The 23,062-nt window shown below is 36.2% G+C and overlaps 1 protein-coding gene, 1 long non-coding RNA gene and 1 pseudogene across 19 annotated transcripts in view; 2 read left to right on the top strand and 1 right to left on the bottom strand.

The window, feature by feature from the left end:
- LOC144309644 (outer dynein arm-docking complex subunit 2-like) overlaps positions 1-23,062 on the top strand; it is a 266,940-nt gene that overhangs the window by 137,272 nt on the left and 106,606 nt on the right. Inside the window, exon 23 of one of the 17 annotated variants that reach the window (XM_077890731.1) lies at positions 20,957-21,024. The exons of 15 other annotated variants lie outside the window; for them this stretch is intronic. In XM_077890731.1, coding sequence (XP_077746857.1) covers positions 20,957-20,992 — 36 coding nt within the window. In that variant the 3' untranslated portion in view covers positions 20,993-21,024. Of the gene's footprint in view, positions 1-4,829; positions 4,976-20,956; positions 21,025-23,062 lie in introns of those variants that run through there. One more of the 17 variants, XM_077890732.1, reaches the window with a different exon arrangement.
- Positions 1-23,062, bottom strand: part of LOC144309646 (uncharacterized) — a 186,096-nt gene that overhangs the window by 37,666 nt on the left and 125,368 nt on the right. The gene's annotated exons all lie outside the window — the stretch shown is intronic.
- LOC144309642 (serine/threonine-protein phosphatase PP1-gamma catalytic subunit pseudogene) lies at positions 12,892-18,331 on the top strand (annotated as a pseudogene).

Here is a 23,062-nt window from a genome sequence, read left to right on the forward strand (position 1 = left end):
ATGAATTGTGAATACCTCTCTTATTCTCTCTATATCTTTCCACACCCTGTCTAGTTTCCTTAGCTGTATAGTATTTTGTTGTATGGCCATTTCATAATTTATTTACGCATTTAAATTTCCAGTGTTAAAGGAGAATGAAGTTAGTGAAACAAAAATTTTAATTTGAGCTATTCTAAAAACATGTAAAAAAATGAAACTGGACCACTTTCTTACACCATATACAAAAACAAATTCAAAATGGATGAAAGACCTAAATGTGAGATAGAAAATCATAGTAATCTCTCTGACATCAGCTGTAGCAACATTTTTCTAGATATGTCTCCTAAGGCAAGGAAAATAAAAACAAAAATAAACTTTTGGGACTATATCAAAATAAAAATTTTCTGCACAGCAAAGGAAAAATCAACAAAAATAAAAGGCAATCTATTAAATAGGAGCAGATATTTGCAAATTATATAACTTATAAAGGTTTAGTATACAAAATGTATAAAAAAATGATACAACTCAATACCCTCCAAAACAGTAATCCAGTTTAAAAATGGACAGAAGACATGGACATTTTTCCAAGACACAGATGACCAATAGACATGTGGAAAGATGCTCCATATTACTCATCATCAGGGAAATGCAAACCAAAACTACAATAAGATATAACCTCATACCTGTTGGATGGCTAACATTAAAAGCATAAGAAACAACAGGTATTGGTCAGGATGTGAAGAAAAAGGAACCCTCTTACACTGTTGGTGGGAATGAAAACTGCAGCCACTGTGTAAAACTGGAAAATATTTTTCCTCAAAAAATTAAAAATACAACTCCTTTATAATCCAGTAATTACAATACTGGTATTTATCCAAAAAATACAAAAACACTAATTCAAAGGGATACATGCACCCCTATGTTTATAGCAGAATTATTTACAATAGCTAAACTATTAGAAATAGCCCAAGTATCCATTGATGAGTGGATAAAGAAGATGTGGTACACACACACACACACACACACACACATATATATATATACTGGACTATTACTCAGCCATGAAAAAGAATAAAACCTTGCCATTTGTAATAACATGTATGGAGCTAGAGAGTATCATGCTAAGTGAAATAAGTCAGTCAGAGAAAGGCAAATACCATATGATTTTACTCATATGTGGAATTTAAGCAATAAATGAGCTTAAATAAAGGAGAAAAGAGAGAGACCGAGACAGACTAAGAAACAGATTCTTAACTATAGAATACAAACTGATAGTTACCAGAAGGAAGATGGGTGGAGAGGATAGAGGAAATAGAGGATTAAGATTAAAGAATATACTTACCATGATGAAAAAAATAAATAAAATGATACGATGGGGATTAAGGAATACACTTGCTATGATGAACACTTGGTGTTGTATGGAAGTACCTAATATCACTGTGTTTTGAAACTAATATTACACTATGTTAACAAACTGGAATTTAAATAAAAACTTAAAATGATAAGAAAAATAAGCAGATGATAACCAAAAAAAGAGGAAGTGTGGTCCCACATATTAATTTGGCCAGAGATTTTCTTCTTTAGTTAACACGGTCATTCCCAGGTATGTGTCCTTCTAGGACTCTCAACTCTTCATCCAGATTTGTGTTGTAAAGCAGATTCCATGGTACTTATCTCTTTTCACACTAGATTGTCATTTTACTGTTTTCACCATAATTAATTTTATGTATGTAACCTATAGCTTTTTGCATATAGCATCTCAATTAACTGCACAATTATTTTTGCTTCTGAGGAAAGTAAGTTGTCAGATTATTTAAACACTTGCTGAAGATCACATAACTAGAATGGTAACTGAGCGTATGATATGACCCAGTTCTAACCCCATATCCTGTGCTATGGTTCTACCACAAAACAGCTGCCACCCACATCAACAAACAAGTTTCTACAGTTTTCTTTTCATTTTGAAGCTTTTTCTGGACAGTTCCTTTGTGAAGAAAAGCCCTATTGCTCCAGAAAATATGGGATTTCTTAAAGTCTTAGGGCTCTTTTAAGCTTTGAGAACCTCAAAAATGTAAATGCTACAAGCTTTAAAAAAATATCATTTAGTGTGCCACTTTGAGAGAATATTTCAAATATTTCAAATCTTCGATTTGTCATACAATGGGGTACCACTGTGTTGATAATGGGGGGCTGTGCATGTGCGGGATCAGACATTATGGGAAACCTCAGTACCTTCTGCTCAATTTTGCTATCAACCAAAAACTGCTCTAAATGACAGAGTATGTTTAAAAAAAAGAAGCTTTAAAAATCATTTAGAATTGTCATTATTTAACTCTCTTTGACACTTGTTCAGTTTGGGAAACTTTAAAATTTTACCTTCAGTGTTTTGTTTCCAACAGTATTTGCCATCCTCAATGAGAGACTAAAAAACTAAAATTTAAAAAGAAACAACCACATGCTTTTCAAAATTCACAAAATTAAATGAAAATGAAATGCATATAATTGAATTTTCAAATTTTGAACCATTTATACTCTGAAGTAATTACAGTGTAAACCACACAAAGACATTTGGGTCTTGCTGTATTTATTTTAGTAAGCTTTCAACAATGTTTTTATAGTTTATTGAGTAATCCTTTTTCACACTAAACCTAATTAATAATTCAAATCCATGAATTGTTGGGCTCTTTGTTTTTTCAATTCTTTTACCAAAAATTAATCACAAATCAGGAATAGAAAAGATTTGGTTTTGGTTTTGATTCCATTTTCAACCTAGGACATAGTAACTTGAGGGATGAATAATTTTTTATTCCTATTTCATCCACATATTATACCTAAGGACATACAGCATCTTCCATCACTTCCATTGGCTTTAAGTAAGTGTGAAAGATAGCTCTCAAATATATAACGATGCCTGAGAGGAACATGTTGTAGTATTAATAATTAGTAAATGGACTGGATTTATACTTCTTAAGCACTTACATTTAAATTTTCATTTTGCCTTAAAGAGTTTTGTGACAATACACGAATACAGTAAAGTAGAAGTTAAAATCATATTATATTAATATAATTAATATTATATTAGAAGTCAGCAGTGATTTCATTTAATCTCTGGGCAAATCAGATAACTTCATTAATTCAGCAACATTATTTCGCACTGTTTGCCAAACCCTCTGTAGGTACACATTACATTTTGTATGCCTTTTTTAAATAATCTTAACATAAATGCATAACATTTATGCAGTTGTTTCCAGTGTTAAAATACAGAATGAGGTTAAACAAAATAGTTGAGACTTTCTAGAATGTTCTTTCACTTAGAGAAAGTAAAGTTACCTTTGACCTAATGGTAGAGATACAAACATAGTAGCTCAGGGAAATGTTTTATAATTGACATTGCATCATAGGTTAAAGGGCAATGTTTTCCTTGGTGGTATGTAAATATAATTGCACATTTTACAATCAACTGCCTTTTGGATTAGCTGAAATAATATGGATAAAGATACTTGTAAATGTCTGTATGCATGGAGACAGGTTATGTGTACTGGAACTCTTCTGGGGCCTCATGTTTTATTGAACATCACCATCCAAAATTTATCCTACTCAATTATATTCAATTTAGCATTTTCTTTTTTCTTATATTTTATTTATTTATTCATGAGAGACACACAGAGAGGCAGAGACATAGGTAGAGGGAGAAGCAGGCCCCCTGTGGGGAGCCTGATGTGGGATTCCATCCCAGGACCCTGGGATCATGACCTGAGCCAAAGGCAGGTGCTCAACCACTGAACCACCCAGGTGCCCTCAATTTAGCATTTTCAAGTAGCAGTTTGGATATTCTGTTGTTTTTACTTGAATTAAAATAGTTTTCTAATGAGATTATAAATTCTGAAGGAGAGTAGAGGCAGGAAACATTTTCTGACTATGCAGGGCTTCCAGCTTGCAGTAAAATTAAGGAACTAGAAGATATCTTGCCAGATACTTTGGTCTGTTCTTCCCTCCTCCTCCCCACCCCAGCCCCATTCAAGTAAGTTAATGACTCAACTTTCTAGGAAAGATTGTGTTTTATTTTCTAAGAAAGAATTTCCACATAAGATGCTTTGCAAGTCATTTAAGCTTATTAACTTATGAATGATAGGATTTAGCACCATTTTGAAATAAAGAATTTCTTTGTCTGGATTAAGAACACTGACAGAAATGCTGCAGAAATCAGCTGTCAAATATAGCTAAGAGCAACATAAATGGGAAGAAAGCATAAGCCAAGCCTTCAGACAGCTTATGCTATGTCAGGGTCCCTACCACGTCTGTCAGGCATCATGAAGCCTAAGCACACTATGTTTGAGTCCATGTGGAGTGGATATGGTGAAATGTCAACTGTTCAAAACAGATGTTATCCACTTTTTATATTTTTAACACCAGGTGTATTAGAACACATTTTCAGACCTGTAAAGGAAATGAGATGTGAAAATCAGTTCTAGTGAATGCATTGCATCTTTTCTTGCAAAGGAATATTTAAAGCGACATATCAGTGAATGAGCTAGGCAGCAAAGTACTAAGGTACTGACTTGGGGGATCCTTGAGACAAATAAAGATTCATAATCTGATTTTGTACTGCAGCTGCATTATAGTTGTTAGAGACATAAAACAAATGGAATGTGACATCTTCATAGTAAGGAGGATTGACACTCGCACCACTAGACCTCAATTAGAAAACATAACATTTTCCTTCATTTTTGAGAAAGTCGGTAATAGTTTTTGATAGCTTCTCAGTGGTAAAGAAAATATGGTACATGAAAGAGGTATGTTTTGCAAGCTTAATAATTCTTTGTTTCTTCTTTATATGACTGGAAAATCAGAATGTGAAATACGAACCTGTTTTATGTCATATATAAAACTTGGAAGAATATCCAAGACAGAAAATAAGCATTGTTCATCAGTTCTTGATAGACTGAAGAACAGAAAGCTGAACTGAAATAACCACAAAAAATTCACTGCATATTTTTCTAAGTCATTTTATTTAACAGCGTACCATTGTAAGGTGAGAGTTTTTTTGTGTGTTAGGCTTGAGGAAAATTTCTTGTTTTTTTTCCAATTAAGCTTGCTGAAAAGGATAGAGATCCTCATGACCTCTATAGTGAAGTTATTTAGTAAATTTCATGAGCCCTAAGTATGGTTGCAGACAATTAAAGTACTGTGTAAAAAGTCTGAGAGATTTATAAATAGAAGTGAAAAGCCATTCCTTTCAAGCTGCATGATCAAACACATTTTTGGGAGAAAAACAGTGGTTGAACAGGTGTTCAGTATTACAAACTTGTGATGCAACAGCTGGGTCTGGCAAAAATCCATGTATTAAATTCTTTGTTCTTAAGAAGCAAAACTCTGCTGCAGAGCGTCAACTCAAATTTGTGATACAGAAACTCATATAAAGAATATATAATTGGTACATTGCTTCTAATTATTTTCTTGTCTTTCACCAACATTTATGAGAACCATTTTCTTTCTTAAAACATTGTTGCATTTTTATGTTATTTCTTTTTTTGTATATTTTTATTGCAGTTTGATTTGCTAACAAATAGTATAATACCCAGTGCTCATCCCGCCAAATGCCCTCCTCAGTGCCCATCACCCAGTCACCCCAACCCCCTGCCCACCTCCCCTTCCACTACCCCTTGTTCGTTTCCCAGAGTTAGGAGTCTCTCATGTTTTGTCACCCTCACAGATATTTCCCACTCATTTCCTCTCCTTTCTCCTATAATCCCTTTCACTATTTTTTATATCCCCCGAATGAGTGAAACCATATAATGTTTGTCCTTCTCTGATTGACTTACTTCACTCGGCATAATACCCTCCAATTCCATCCACATCGAAGTAAATGGTGGGTATTTGTCGTTTCTAATGGCTGAGTAATATTCCATTGTATACATAGACCACAGCTTCTTTATCCATTCATCTTTCGATGGACACCAAGGCTCCTTCCACAGTTTGGCAAGATAGTATTTGATTTTCTTAATTCTGTTTCTTTTCGTTAATTTTTAAAAAGTTTTTAATAAGAAAAAGTGGAAGTTCAGATATGTTCATTTGCCTTTTTATCAGGCTAATTTGTATTAAAGTGTTATATTATAGCCATCATTTTTGAATTAGATAGGAAACAGGTATTCTCATTTTTAGAATAACTATTCTGCATGTATTGTAACCCACTTGTAGAATTAGGAAGAATACTCCAAATAAGTAATATATCCATGAGATCATTTGGCTTTGTCACTTCCCTAAACTTGATTTTGCTAGCTGTTTAGAAAATAATGTCTGGTTCTGAATTTTGATCTTAGAGGAAAATAATCGCTAGTAATTTCAAACCCAGTGGCCTAAGGAGCTCCTCCAAACAGAGTAGCTTATCAGAGACATTTGTGAATGATTCCCCAAAAGGGAAGAGAAAAAGTTACTTTCTGTGAGGTTGGAATACACGTTTAGGCAATTTTAGCCAGGAATGTCAAGCACTGAGTGTGGATGAGGCCAGCTTCCTGACTGCAGGTGTGACGGAACACAGCTGATCAAACAGCACAGGAATCTGACATCACACTGTTTACCTTCAGCTGTCCAATGACCCATGCCCAATCAGGAAGCCAAAGAGAAGCTAGAGAAGGCATGTGTAGTGGTGTAGTTTCATACTAAGACTACTGCCATAAACATGGTTTATGAGCTTTGATTTGGTCATGTTTGGACTGTCAAATGTATAGCTGTCCAATGGTGCGCCTAACAGGCTACACAGTTTCGTCTTGTTTTAAATCTGAAAGCTCCTTAAAATGGGATCCATGTTTGTGTTCTGCCTATTTGGGGTCTGCTCTCATTTTAAAGTCACCAAACAGTTTGAAGTATACTCATCTGGCTCCCAGTTCCCCAAATCCTAAAAGATTAAAGTGAATTGTCTTACAAATATTTTTTTTTCCGTATGCCACATTTTCAAGTGGTGGATTCATGAAGGACCAAAACAATAGTGAGGGTGTTAAACGGCTTATCTTCAGACTGCAGCTGGAAGGACCACCCCATCTAAGGTCAAATCTGTGGCTTTCACCTACATTCCTCCCCTGCTCTGGGGCTGCTCTCCCCTACCATGTACTTCTCAGACGCTACCTCCAAAAAGGGCTGCCGTGTAGGTTGCTAGTGTAGGAGGGGATGGAATTGACAGAGGTGTAATATACAGAATGGAAAGTTACAACCAAAGGTATAGCCTATTTTTAAAAAATTTAAATTTTAGTTAACATGTAGTGTAGTATTGGTTTCTAGAGTAGAATTCAGTGGTGCATCACTTACATACAACACCCAGTGCTCATCACAACATGTGCCCTCTTTAATACCCATCACCCATCTAGCACATCCCCACTCTCCTCCAACAGACATCTCACTGATGTTCCTAGTCACAAAGTTACACCACTCTGTTTCTCTAGACACACATATTTACACAAGAAGTAGCCATACACAGTAGTTAGTAGTGTTTTCCTGCCTCCTTTCATGAATGTGGAAGCCCCTGTGTACCCTTGTTTTTAAGAAGTGAAATGGATTTGGGTCCCATGCTTGGAATACTTTTATTATCCTACTTCTAGACCTAAACTCAGCCTGCTCAAACTTTAGCTTCATTGGATTATTTTCTTCTAGGTTTTTTTTTAAATTTATTTTTTATTGGTGTTCAATTTGCCAACATATAGAATAACACCCAGTGCGTCTAGGTTTTTATAGTTCAGGTCTTACATTAGGACCTTAATCCATTCCAAATTATTATTTTTTAATATAGAAAAGGTAAGGGTCCAACTTAATTCTTTTTGCATGTGGAATCCAGTTTTCACAACACTATTTGTTGAAGAACTGTCCTTTCCCCATTGAATGGTCTTGGCAGCCTTGTCAAAAATCATTCCACCACATAGCCAAGGGTTTATATCTGAGTTTCTTATCCTATTCCCTTGGTCTACATGTTTGTTCATATGTCAGTACCACACTCTTTTAATTACCATAGCTTTGTTGTAAGTTTTGAAATCAGGAAGTCTAAGGAGTCCAACTTTTTCTTTTTCAAGATCATTTTGGCAGTTCAGGGTCTCTGGAGATTCCATATAGATTTTAGGATGAATTAATTTATTTTGGCAAGAAAAAGTATTGGGATGTTGATACATTCATTACATTGAATCTGTAGATCACTACGGGTAGCACTGCCATCTTAACAATATTAAATCTTTCAATCTATGAACACAAGATATCTTTCCATTTATTTGTATCTAATTTCTTTACCAATCTTTTATAGTTTCCAGTGTACAAAGCTAAAAATTCATTCCTAAGTATTTTATTCTTTTAGATGCTATTCTAATTGGCACTGTTTTCTAAATTTCCATTTCACATTGTTCATTGTTAATGTATAGTGCAAACACAACTATTTTTTGCATATTGATTTTGTAACCTACAATGTTGCTGAATTCAGTTACTAGTTCTACCAGTTTATTACAGAATTTAGGGCTTTCTACATATAGGATCATGTCATTTGTGAATAGAGATTATTTTTTTCTTCCTTTCCAATTTAGATCTTAAAATTTCTTTTTCTTGGGGTGCCTGTGTGGTACAGTGGTTAAACGACTTGGTTTTGGCTCAGGTCATGATCTCAGGAGCATGAGATCAAACCCCTTGTGAGGCTCTATGTTCAGCATGGAGTCTACTAGAGATTCTCTCCCTTTCTCTGCTCCTTCCCCACTCACACACTCTCTCTTACTCTCTTTCTCTCAAATAAATAAATCTTTTAAAAAAATAAAATTTCTTTTTCTTTTGGACTTCCTAAGTACTATGTCAAATAGAAGTGATAAAAACAGGCATACTTGTGTTGCTCTTGACCTTGGAGGGAAATTTTTCAGTCTTTTCATCATTGATCATGATAGGAGCTGTGAGTTTTTCCTATCTGGCTTTCTTTATGTTGAAATAATTTCCTTCTATTCCTAGTTTGTTGACTTAAAAAAAAAAATCATGTAAGGGTATTTGATTTCGTTTAAATGCTTCCTGTGCAGAAATTGACATGTTCTTATGGATTTTTACTTTCATTCTCTTAATGTGGTATATTACACTTACTGATTTTCTTATGTTGAACCATCCATACACTTTAGGAGTAAATCCTATTTTGTCATGGTGTATAATCCTGTTGAATTTGGCTTGTCAGCACTTTGTCAAGAATTTAGCATCAATATTCACAAACAGTACTGGTCTATGGTTTTCTTTTTGTATAGTGTCTGTCTAGCTGTGGTATCAGAATCATAAACTGAGGTTGAGAATATTAGCTCTTTAATTCTTTGGAAGACTTTCAGGAAGATTATTGTTAATTCTTCTTTAAATGTTTGGTGAAATTCACCAGTAACACCATCTAGTCCTGGGCTTTAACTTGTCATGAGCTTTTTGATTGCTGTTTCAATTCCCTAATTATAGATATATTGATTTTCTATTTCTTCATAATCCAGTCTTATTAGATTATGTGTTTCTAGAAATTTGTTCATGTCATCTAAGTTATTCAACTTGTTTGCATACAACCATGCATAATATTCCTTTTTGATCTTTTTTATTTCTTTAGAATTGGTTGTTATGTCCCTTCTTTTATTTCTGATCTAAATTACTGGAGTCTTATCTCTTTTTTTTCTTGGTCAATCTAGCTAACAATTGGTCAATTTTACCGATCTTTTTCAATAGCCAACTTTTGGTTTCATTTATATTCTCTATTGTTTTGCTATTTTTTTTCCCTCTAGGAAATAGATGGAAATAGGAAATAGAAAATAGTTTCTCCTTTAACCCATTGGTTATTTAAAAGTGTGTTATTTAATTTCCACATATTTGTGAATTTTCCAGTTTTCCTTCAGGTGTTTATTTCTGTTTTCATTCAATTATTGTGTTTGGAAAAGACACTTTGTATGATTCCAGTCTTTGAAAAAAATTTAGACTGGTTTTGTGGCCTAAAATCCTTAGTCTGGACATTTAGTCCTGTTTGTGGCCTAAAATATTTAGTCTTGGACAATGTTCAGTCTTTTCATCATTGATCATGATATGAGCTGTGAGTTTTTCAATGTTCCAAGACTAAATGTTTGGAAATAATCTCTCTGTCCCTTTCTCTCTTTTTTTCTACTGTGACTCTCATAATGCCTATGTTGATCTCTCTCTCTCTCTCTCTCTCTCTGGCTCTCTCTCTCCCCTTTGCTGCTTAGAATCAGTAACTTCAAATGACCTGTCTTCAAGTTCACTGATTCTTTATTTTGCCTGGTTGAGTCTCTTTTTTATCTCTAGTGAAATTTTCAATTTAGCTATTGTACTTTTCAATTCCAGAATTTCTATTTGGTTCCTTTTTTTTTTTTTCATTATATCTCTTTGTTCATATTCTCATTTTGTTCCTATGTCATTTTCCTTATTTCCTTTAATTCTTTGTATTTTCCTTTAGCTTTGGGATACTTAAGACAATTGTTTTAAAGCCTTCCTGATACATTTGTTCCTTCGGAGATGGTTTCTGAGGATATATTTTGTTCCTTTGAATGAGCTGTGTTGCCTTGTTTCTTGGTATGTGTTGTGATCTTTTAAGCGGGCATATGAAAATACAGCCACCTTTCCTAGTTTTTCCACATTGGAAAAGTGGAAAGTTAGTTAACAAGATCCTGTCATTTCTATTGGAATCAGCCCAGGGTGAAGCTATAAGGTCTTTAGAGGTCTTTTCTGGGCATGTGTTCTATCTGGGCCTGTGTGTATCCTTTTTAAAAACTTCCCTGTGATTATGGCTGTGTTTAAATATCTTAATTTATCGGGATCCCTGGGTGGCGCAGCGGTTTGGCGCCTGCCTTTGGCCCAGGTCGCGATCCTGGAGACCCGGGATCGAATCCCACGTCAGGCTCCCGGTGCATGGAGCCTGCTTCTCCCTCTGCCTGTGTCTCTGCCTCTCTCTCTCTCTCTCTCTCTGTGACTATCATAAATAAATAAAAATTTAAAAAAAAAATAAATAAATATCTTAATTTATCAAAGAGTCTCACTCCAGCTTCTCTTTGGGGGCATAGATGTTTTATTATATTCCTCTGTTTGTAATCTCTTGCCCCCAGGTATCTGTGAATCTAAAGTCCCCCACACCACAATGCCTGCCACTGCCTTCCATAGTTTTTGCCACCTCAGGTCCAAACTCTGCCACAATTTCCTGTCTGAGCTCTGAGTGAGGTGAGATAGAAACCAGTCTCTCTGAGGTAGCCCATAGGCAGGCCAGAGTGTTGCAGATAATTTCCAAGGTAAGGAACTGGGAGTTGATCTGCTTCCTCCTGTGTCATTGCCTGGAAGAGGGTGGGACAAGAGAAAGAAAAAAATGCCAGGAAATTTCCTGAAGTTTTTATTGTGACTTTTTCTTACTTCTTTGCTATAGATCTCTGAACTGGTTTCCAGAGCTCCTATACAGTTTATATTAGTTAGTCTGTGGTAGTTTATCCTACTTGGAATTCATTAAGATACATGAATATATAGGTTAAAGTTTTTCATCAGATTCGAGAAGTGATTGCCATTATTTCTTCAAATATTCTTTTGGGGATCCCTGGGTGGCGCAGCGGTTTGGCACCTGCCTTTGGCCCAGGGCGCGATCCTGGAGACCCGGGATCGAATCCCACGTCGGGCTCCCGGTGCATGGAGCCTGCTTCTCCCTCTGCCTGTGTCTCTGCGCCTCTCTCTCTCTCTGTGACTATCATAAATAAATAAAAATTTAAAAAAAAATTCTTTTGGCCCCTTGTGTCTCTCCTCTTCTTCCAAAACTCCCATATATGTAGAATGGTATGCTTGATGCTGTTTTATAGATCTCTGATGATGTGTTCATTTTTCTTCATTTTCTTTTGTTTCTGAAGACTGGATAGTCTGATTGGCCTATCAGATTCATTGGGTCTCAATAAATCAAGTTCATTGAGTCTCTCTTTTACATGCTGAAATCTGCTATTGGTCCCATGAAGTGAATTCCAATTCAATTACTGTACTTTTCAACTGAAGAATTTCTAATGATTCCTTTTTTTTAAAGAGTATATTTATTTATTCATGAGAGACAGACAGAGAGAGAGAGAGAGAGAGGCAGAGGGAGAAACAGGCTCCATGCAGGGAGCCCGATGTGGGACTTGATCCCAGGTCTCCAGGATCACACCCTGGGCTGAAGGCGGCGCTAAACAGGTGAGCCACCTGGGCTGCCCTCTAATGATTCTTTTTTATATGTAATTTCAATCCCTTTATTAATATTCTCTACTTCCTGAGATACGGTCTCAAATTTAGTTGTTTAGGCATGGTTTCCTTTAGTTCCTGGAACTTATTTTTAATAGCTGATTTAAAGCCTTTATTAAATCCAAGATGGTACGGGCTTCCTTAGGGTCCAGTTTTATTGACTGATTTCTTTCTTTGGTTATATTTTGTGGTAAACATTCCCCTTTCTTTGTATGTCTCATAATTTTTTTTGGAAAGAACTTAGTATTTTAAATAATACAATGTAGAAACTCTGGAAATCAGATTTCCTCCTTCTCAGGGGTTGTATTTTTGCTATGTGTTGCTGTTTTTGCTTTTGTTTCTTTGTTAGTTACTTTCTTGTACTAATTCTATAATGTCTATTCTTTGTCAGTATGGCCACTGAGATTTCTGCTCAGTTACTGAGCAAATGAGTTACTGGTCAGCAAATGAGTTAACAGAAATTTCCTTAAATTCTTTTCACCAGTAGGTTTCTCATCCTTAATGAGGTGTTCTGTGTATACTTTATGGCACACATTGAACACTCCAACAGTTTGCAACTTTCCCCTTTATTTCTGCTTGTGTAGAGCCTCAAAGTCAGCCAGAGATGAGCATTTAGGGCCATCTCAGGTATTTTCTGACCATACACATGCCCTTCACTTATATGTGGCATTTCAGATCCCCACAAAAATGTTGGAGTTTTTCAAAGCCCTCTATGGACATCCCATTTTTAAAATTTTCCTTTTTAATTATGTTTGGGCCAGCCTCTCATTTGTCCGAACTGATGAACTGATATTACCATATCAAACAGGTTTTATGTTAAATAATTGCCACTGATAGTTTTTATGACACGCCTTGAGAATAGGGCTTTCCTTAATGAATAAGCCCTGAGGTAAAGACAAAGCTTTGGAGCTTTTCTTAGAACTTGCCATTAAAGACAACCTACAGAATGGGAGAAGATATTTGCAAACGACATATCAGATAAAGGGCTAGTTTCCAAGATCTATAAAGAACTTATTAAACTCAACACCAAAGAAACAAACAATCCAATCATGAAATGGGCAAAAGACATGAACAGAAATCTCACAGAGGAAGACATAGACATGACCAACATGCGTATGAGAAAATGCTCTGCATCACTTGCCATCAGGGAAATACAAATCAAAACCACAATGAGATACCACCTCACACCAGCGAGAATGGGGCAAATTAACAAGGCAGGAAACAACAAATGTTGGAGAGGATGCGGAGAAAAGGGAACCCTCTTACACTGTTGGTGGGAATGTGAACTGGTGCAGCCACTCTGGAAAACTGTGTGGAGGTTCCTCAAACAGTTAAAAATATACCTGCCCTACGACCCAGCAATTGCACTGTTGGGGATTTACCCCAAAGATACAAATGCAATGAAACGCCGGGACACCTGCACCCCGATGTTTCTAGCAGCAATGGCCACGATAGCCAAACTGTGGAAGGAGCCTCGGTGTCCAACGAAAGATGAATGGATAAAGAAGATGTGGTCTATGTATACAATGGAATATTCTTCAGCTATTAGAAATGACAAATACCCACCATTTGCTTCAACGTGGATGGAACTGGAGGGTATTATGCTGAGTGAAGTAAGTCAATCAGAGAAGGACAAACATTATATGTTCTCATTCATTTGGGGAATATAAATAATAGTGAAAGGGAATATAAGGGAAGGGAAAAGAAATGTGCGGGAAATATCAGAAAGGGAGACAGAACGTAAAGACTGCTAACTCTGGGAAACGAACTAGGGGTGGTAGAAGGGGAGAAGGGTGGGGGGTGGGAGTGAATGGGTGACGGGCACTGGGGGTTATTCTGTATGTTAGTAAATTGAACACCAATAAAAAATAAATTAAAAAAAAAAGTCAAATCACAAGTGTTCTGTTGGGATAGAGCTTTAGGCGGAGCTCCAAACACATTCTTCTCCTCCTATGGTTGCTAGGCTACAGGTATTCTCAGATAACATAGTTTCTAGCTACTATCAAGCTGGGGAGAGGGAGGTGGGAATAGGGAAAGTTTTTAAATGCCACAAAACTTATTGTTCTTACTGAGATCAAGCCATTTTTCTTGCATAAACATGCTGAATTATGAACTTTTCATTATATTCTAGAGTTCTAAAGAAATTACTTTTGCCAATTTTTGCTACTGTTCTCATTCTTATAGAAGATTCCAGAAGCACCCTCCCTCATCTATTCTTTTACTATTATTATTATTAATTATTATTATTATTATTATTATTTTATTTATGATAGTCACAGAGAGAGAGAGAGAGGCAGAGACACAGGCAGAGGGAGAAGCAGGCTCCATGCACCAGGAGCCTGACGTGGGATTCGATCCCGGGTCTCCAGGATCGCACCCTGGGCCAAAGGCAGGCGCTAAACCGCTGCGCCACCAAGGGATCCCTCCCTCATCTATTCTTAAACTAAATGTGGGCATTTCAGATCATCATCCATGTACTGACTTTGTAATAGCAACACAGTCTGAATTGTGCACATCAGTCATTCTCTATTCTAGATGCACATTGCCTTCAGAGCTTTAAAAAATATATTCTCATGCAAGAGCCCTATCCCCATTCTATGTATTGAGACTATGGCCTAGGCATTCATATTTCTAAAAAAAAAAAAATGACTCCAGGGGGCACCTGGGTGACTCAGTTAAGTGTCTGACTCTAGATTTCAGCTCAAGTCATGATTCTCAGAGTTCTGGGATCAGGCTCCATGCTCAGCAGGGAGTCTGCTTGAGATTCTCTCTCTCTCTCTGCCCCCCACTTCTTCCACCACATGTGTATGCTCTCTTTCTCTCTTTTTCTAAAATAAATAAATCTTCAAAAAAAATCACTCCAGATGATTATAATATGAAACCAAATTATTTTTTTTTATTTTTATTTTTTAGATTTTATTTATTAATTCATGAGAGACACAGAGAGAGAGAAAGAGAGAGGCAGAGACACAGGCAGAGGGAGAAGCAGTCTCCATACAAAGAGCCCGACATGGGACTCCATCCCGGGTCTCCAAGATCATGCCCTGGGCTGAAGCAAAACCGCTGAGCCACCCGGGCTGCCCTGCCTGAAACCAAATTATTTATTTTGAATTTCACAACATAAAATAGTATCTTAACATTTATGAGGCTCCTAATTTGCCAAATGAATGAATACATGAATGAAAGTGATTTTAATAAAATAAACAAATTTATTATCTAATTATACTCAAGGACATATTTTTTTGACAACTCATTCCCATTTGGCTCTTAAAACAGGACTGACATGTAGTAAAAATGTTGCTACTTGAGTTATATATATTGAATATATTCATAAGGGTGAATGACATGTGGAATAAAATAAATTTCATGTGCTTATTCCTTAAGTTGGTATTTTGTTGTGCCAACTATTGGTAACATATACATTCTCAAAATATTAGAAAAATAACACTAGTAACAGCTATTATCATATGCCAGGCACCTTGTTATATGCTTTATATGTATCCTTTTAACAACCTTCAGGAGGTAAATACTAGCTCCATTTCATAGATGATGAAACTGAAGTGAAGTTATGTAACTTGCTCAAGGCTTTATAACTAATAGTGATGAAACTTAGATGTGCCCCCCATGTGTTCTCATTATACGACTTACACTCTTAAACCAGTAGTTTTCAAACTTTGGTATATATTGGAGTCATCTAGAGATATGTATGGTTGCTGACTCCCACCACCATACACTTAGATTTAATTGGTATGAGGTCCAGCTTGAGCTTAGAGAAAGTTAAAAATTCCCCCTTGGAATTCTAATGTGAAACACAGTTTGAGAACTACTGCCTCAAAAAAATATTTTTTTCTACCTCTCCTAAGGAATTTTTTTAACATAAGAATGCTTAGATAAATTACTTACCTCAAAATATCCAGATGGTTCCCTTGGTTTTTCTAAGTTTTACATAGAAATACATTTTTACAAAGTGAAATTTACATCTAAAAGCTTCTCTCTTTTATATGAAAATTGCTCAGTCCATTTTATGCAATAAAAGGAAGCTGGAAATCCCATAAATGCAGGATGTGGGAGTACTGGCTGTATAATAATTCACTTAGAAATGATACAGGGATTTTGGCTGACAAAGCTTAATGTGAACAAATAGGGCAATGTAACTGCTGAAATAGTAGGTGTGATTGGCCACACTAGCAGAAATACTATATCTATTTCATAGAAGATAGGAATTCCTATGCACTCTCCTCTAGTCAGACCACATCTGACCATGTTGTGTTAAACGCTGGGTGTGTTTTAAGAGAAACTTTGATAAAAAAGAGAGAGGAGACCCATGAAAGTCATTTCATGTGAAAATTAAAGGTACACATCACAGAAGATAAGGTAGACAAGATATCTGGCTTCAAATATTAGAAGACCATTCATGAAAATGTAGATTAGTTGCCATTAGTATGTTATTTTTCAGGTTGGTTATGAGTTAAATAGACTCTTATCTATCAAACTGAGATATTAACCACATATTTACAGAAAAAATGTGATGTAATAGACCAAACAAGTAAACCTTTTGAAAACGGTCTCTCCATAAATGAGAGACTCTTGGTTTTTTTAAATAGTATTTCATGTAGTTAAACTTTTTTTTTTTTTCCTGTCAAGATTATGGTTTCAAGTGTCATTCTTAGTGTGGTCCTTGCAACTCACTGTTCAGAGGCATCTGACTGGATTTTAACCTGAAGTTGCTTGACAACTGTGTGTTATTGAGTACAAGTGGGAAGAAGTTGTAAATATATCTAATATTGCTTCTCATGGTTCCGGTGAGGAGAGAAGGAGGAAGCAGAGAGCGGGGCAGTTAGGGGGGATAAACTCAACGTCAACAGCATCATCCAATGGCTGCAGGAAGTGAGAGGGTCCAAGCCTGGTAAGAATGTCCAGCTACAGGAGAATGAAATCCGAGGACTGTGCGTAAAGTCCTGAGAGATCCTTCTCGGTCAGCCTATCCTACTAGGCCTTGAAGCGCCACTCACAATAGTGGTGATATCCACGGGCAAGACTATGATTTGCTTCAACTTTCCCACCAGAAAGCAACGGTGCCTTGGGGACAGGGGAAGCAGTCATCGGAGACTACCTGCCCCTCACTGGCTTACAAAATCAAATATCTTGAGAATTCTTTCTTCTCAGAGGAAAACATGAGTGTGCCAGCATCAATAGAATTTATGGATTTTATGATGAATACTGCTTTAACTGTTTACCGATACCAGCCATCGTGGATGAGAAGATACTCTGCTGTCACAGAGGTTTATCACCAGATCTTTGATCTATGGAGCAGATTCGGCAAATTACGTGACCAACTGATGTACCAGATCAGGGTCTTCTTTGTAATCTTTTCTGGTCTGACCCCCTTAAAGATGTCTTAGGCTGAGATGAAAATGACAGAGGAGTGTCCTTCACATTTGGTGTAGAAGTGGTTGCAAAATTTCTCCATAAGCATGATTTGGATCTTCTATGTAGAGCCCATCAGGTGGTTGAAGATGGATATGAATTTCTTGCAAAGACGCAGTTGGTCACTCTGTTTCCTGAACCCAATTATTTTGGAGACTTTGACAATGCAGGTGCCATGATGAGTGTGGTCGAGACTCTAATGAGTTCTTTTCATATTTTAAAGCCTGCAGAGAAAAAGAAGCCAAATGCCACGTGACCTATAACACCTCCAAGGGGTATGATCACAAAGCAAGCAAAGAAATAGATGTCATAAAAAAAAAAAAAAAAAAAAAGAAATAGATGTCATTCTGACACTGCCTAGTTGGGACTTGTAACATAGAGCATATAACTTTCATTTTTAAAACTGTAATGTATATTGGTCAGCTTGCTCAAATAGTGTTTAGGGGGCCCCCTCTTCCATTTTTTGAGTTAATGAATGGTATTTGCTGGTTATAACAGCAAATGAAAGACTCTCCACTCCCAAGAAAAAAAGTTTTGTTTTTTTTTTTTTTTTTTTTTTTTTTTTAAGATTTTATTTATTTATTCATGAGAATACACAGAGAGGAGAGAGAGAGAGGCAGAGACACAGGCAGAGGGAGAAGCAGGCTCCATGCACCGAGAGCCCGACGTGGGATTCGATCCCGGGTCTCCAGGATCGCGCCCTGGGCCAAAGGCAGGCGCCAAACCGCTGTGCCACCCAGGGATCCCAAGTTTTGTTTTTTTAATTCTGTATTCCTTTTGCAAACAACTTTAATGATGGTGTTAAAGTTGTACAACCCAGAACATTTTATCCTAAGGGGTAAGTGTACAATTGATCTTTTTAAAATTCAGTTCAATCCATGAATAATGTAAATGCTCATTTTCTTTAGGATATAGAGAGCCCTAGGGTGCTCAATCTGTACATGTTTTTGTCATGAAGTGCATACTGTTTATACAAACCACTGTGAATATATATATATATATTTAGTTTTGTTTCAAAGGGATTGCTTTTTTTCTCTCATTGTCTTATCATGTACAAAATATTTTTTATAGTTATCAATATTAGGATTAACTCAGCCTTGCCAGCATCACTGGTATGATGTATATTTAATTAAAGTACACTTTCCCTTACCATATATTCAAAATGACAATTAAAGCCATTATTTAAAAAAATATATATCTAATATTAAAAATTAAATGCATATATATGCACACATATATTTATATAATAGCTATTTTATGATAATTTGACTTACATTTGTTCAGCTTTTTGTACTAATTATATGCTTTTTTCAAAGTCATCATTTAAGAATGTCATTTAATTAACTCTCTAAGCCTCTGAATAGGATACACAATGGTTTCTCACAATTTAGACCTCCTTATTAATATAATAATGTATCTAAAACAGAATCAACACAGGACATAGGAAGATATCACAGAAAACTGTGATATTTAAGAAAATTATCATAAATTAGGCTTGGGAAGTAGAGAAAATCAAAACCATTAAATTTGTTCTTTTTTTGTGTGTGTGATTTAATTTGATAGAGCTACCCTCAAAGTACAATGCATTTTCAGCCATGCAAATCTACACTCTGAGGAGTGAATCAATTATTTTACCTGAAATTAATTTACTTTTACTTCAGTTTAGAATGAAAAGAAAAGGTGATAACTGATATCCTCACCTTGATTTTTGAAGAACTGCATTTGAAAGTTGAAGGTAGTTCTAAATCAGTAAATTTTTTTTAGCTGTTGGACTTGTTAACTCCTAGAAACAGAACAAGGATCTTACTGTGTGACAGAGCGACACAAACAGCCTGTTCTCCTTGTGTATATATGTTGTATTTAAAATTTTTAAAGCATTTGATGTAATGAATATACTTTTAGGACAAGATTTGCCTGTTCAGTTTTGGTTTCTCTGACATGCTGTTCTAATGTGAAAGTAGCATTTTTGGAATTTTTTATATGCAATGTGCTATTTTTAAATCTTTTTCAAATACTGTATTATGCATTGTATGGTTTCTGTATGGCATAAAACAGTATTTTTATAGCCCTTCTGGTTAAAAATTTTTGTTCTTAAGTCATGTTATGCTTGCCTTGTATGTGCTTTAAAGTTGCATTATGTATATCTCACCTCATCAGAAAACTGCCAGTTCTTTTCGCTGGAGGCAAGAGAAGGAATTTCATACCCATTAGTATAATTGCTCTATGCCCAAACATCCAATTTTCTGTTTTATTCATTAATCTGTAAATAACACCTTAATATTTTCCTATTAGTTGAATTTTAACCAAAAGTATTTTGTTACTTTACATTTTTCGTCCTATTTTGTGTATTTGACTTAACTTCGGTTAATTTGAACTTGACACTTTTTCCTGCTTGATTACACATTCAAGCTTTAATAGCATTATAAAGGTGTTTCATATTCTCTCTTTCAATTACTGTTTTGTTTGTCTTATGGACTGTCATTGGCAAAGTAGCTTCATCTCTTTGGAATTTTTAATCCTCTAAATTGTGAAGACTCTTCTCACTGTTTATAACTAGGTCTAATCTGGTAGATATAATTGTTGGCATTTTCTGGTCTAAGCACACAGCGTATAGCAGAAATGAGAAATCAGGAAACATAAAGTGGATTTTTAGTTTTGTCACTAACTATTCATGAACCTTGACCCTTCCCATCTTATAAAAGGGGGGGAGGTGTATCATGCCTCCCAAAGGCAGAGCTGTGAGGATCAAAGGAGATAGCTTTGTGGAAATCCTTTGTAAACTGCAAAAAGCTAGACTGTTTTCATTGTTATTACTATTATTATTCTAATTGGGGGTTTTTGCATGACAGATGAAAATGTGAATTGTGCACAACCAATATCACACCAGTGGCGAGTTGGCAAGGCCTAGTTTTTAAGATATGTGAGAAGGTGGAAAATGTGTTAAATTTGCCCAGTTGTTTAGCATTAGTGAAAGACAGTTTTGGCAGAATAATTACTTTTTCCATTCTCAAATATACTGTCTCCCTTTCCATAGAAACTATGTGAGTCAAGATGTCGTATGTTTAGAATCTTTAAACCTAAAAGGGAAAAAGAGAGAGAGAGAGAGAGAGAGAAATCTCACCTTCCAAGCAAATAAACAAACTTTGGCAGGACCTGTAGGCTTGAGTCTAACATTTCACTGTCCCACAGATTGTAAACATTATAAGACCTTGGTGAGCCATGCCCATGATCTCATTGAGATTTTGGCTCCCTCTATCTCATACCATGCACCTTAGGAAGTTCTTGGAGCAGAAGCAGATGTGATCACTTTTGTTATTTCTTCCAGTATGGCCCCAGCGCTGTGACTCACTGTCTCTACTGATAAAGCAGCAAGACAACCAGGAAGACTGTGAGGTTGAATTGGTCTTACCCACTTAGATTACTTTTACATAGTTATACTATCAATACATAATTAATGGTCTTTGCTTTTTAGTATTTGTGACTGTGGCTAAGTATCCTAAAGTCATAGTTCCCTCATTATTTTTATTTTTTTCACAATTCGTCAAACATTTATTGGAAGTCTCCTGTGTGAGGGGCACCTGAGTGGCTCAGGCCTTTGGCTCAGGTCATGCCCTGGGGTCCTGGGATCAAGTTCCACATCAGATTCCCCCAGGGAGCCTGCTTCTCCCTCTGCCTCTCTCTCTCTCTCTCTCTCTCTGTCTTTCATGAATAAATAAATAATTTTCTTAAAAGAAAGTCTACTCTGTGACAGACACTAGACCACATTCCAAATGAGAAACAAAGAACAAGACCAGACAGCTCTGTTCTTAAAGAGCTCACAAATAACGGGGAAAGGACCCATTAGAAAATCATTACAAGGGATCCCTGGGTGGCGCAGCGGTTTGGCGCCTGCCTTTGGCCCAGGGCACGATCCTGGAGACCCGGAATCGAATCCCACGTCGGGCTCCCGGTGCATGGAGCCTGCTTCTCCCTCTGCCTGTGTCTCTGCCTCTCTCTCTCTCTCTCTCTGTGACTATCATAAATAAATAAAAATTAAAAAAAAAAAAAAAGAAAATCATTACAATAGAATGAAAACTGTTGCTACAAATGCCATTGGTTTTAAATGGCCAAAGTGGATTTTAGGCCTGGTTGATTCCAGGCTCTCTGTCATTCTCAATATGACCTGTGATGATTATTATAAACAGGAAAACTTCCAGAGGATTCCTGGGTGACATTATCTCAGAACTCACTGATCATAACTGGGCCATATCTAGCCCAGCCCTAAACAAATAATGGTCAAGGGAATGAGACTTCCATGATAGGCTTAGGCCAGTCAAGAATTACCTCTGAGGCATAGAAGCACTTTCTCCAAGTGCTTCTGTGTGAGAGTTAGACACTCAAACAAAATCAAGTTGTGGCAAATATGGGAGAATGAAGGAATGGATTTGAGAGGAAAGCAGCTTCAGAAATGTGGAGGGTAGGAGTACCATACTAAGAAGGGGAGGGGGTGGATTTTATGGGGGAAATATTATTTAAGCTGCTATTAAAAGGAGTCACTTTTCAGGGCTGAGTAGGATTTTCTGGGAGCTTAGAAGGGCATCCAGGTAAAGAAAGTGACATAGGCACAAATGTAAAAGAACATGGCACTTTAGGGAACACCAGTAAGCCTAGAGGCTGCAAAATAGTTTATACAAAAGTATACACTTAGAAGTAAGACCAGAAGGTAATAAAATAAAAAAATAATAAAAAAAAAAAAAAAAAAAAAAAAAAAGACCAGAAGGTAAGGTTGAGCCAGACTGGGAAAACACTTGAATCATGCTAATGACTTAAACCTCATCCTGAAGGAAATGAAGCCTTAGAGCATTTTAAGAAACCTTCCATCCTTTTGTCAATGTCTTTCTAGTCTTTTTGGAGATCTGTCAGTCTCAAGTCGATTCCTCAGAAGGGCCTGTGTTCACATTCCCTGGAGTCTTCCACATTTATAACGGTTTTATACTTGAAGGTCATTTTGGCTGGATATTAAAACATTGATTCACATTTTCTCTTGAGATAGTCTGCATATGTTATTCTCTTTCCCTCAGCATAAAAACACCACTACTGAAAAGGCTAAAGATAATATCTTATTCTTTCCCTTAGAAGTGACCTGGTCTTTTTGCTTAGATGACCAAATAATTTTTTTTTCTTTTTTATTAAAGTCCAGCAGTTGTACTAGAATATTTCTCTATGTTAGCACATTTTGGGCCAATTTTCCCAGGTGTATATGGTGACTTTCCAATATACTCTCAGATTCTATTTATTTCAGGTTTCTTAAATCATAGTTTTAAAAATTTTCTCTATTATTATGTTTTGTTTCCTTCTTCAGGACTTACTATGTGTGTGTTATTTTCTCTGCCTAGTCTCCTGAAGTTTTTGTTAGCTTTCCCCCCATCATTTTAGACTCTTCACATATTCT

Source organism: Canis aureus, unplaced genomic scaffold (genome assembly GCF_053574225.1).
Source record: "Canis aureus isolate CA01 unplaced genomic scaffold, VMU_Caureus_v.1.0 ptg000132l_RagTag, whole genome shotgun sequence".
In the NCBI taxonomy this organism is placed as follows: domain Eukaryota; kingdom Metazoa; phylum Chordata; class Mammalia; order Carnivora; family Canidae; genus Canis; species Canis aureus.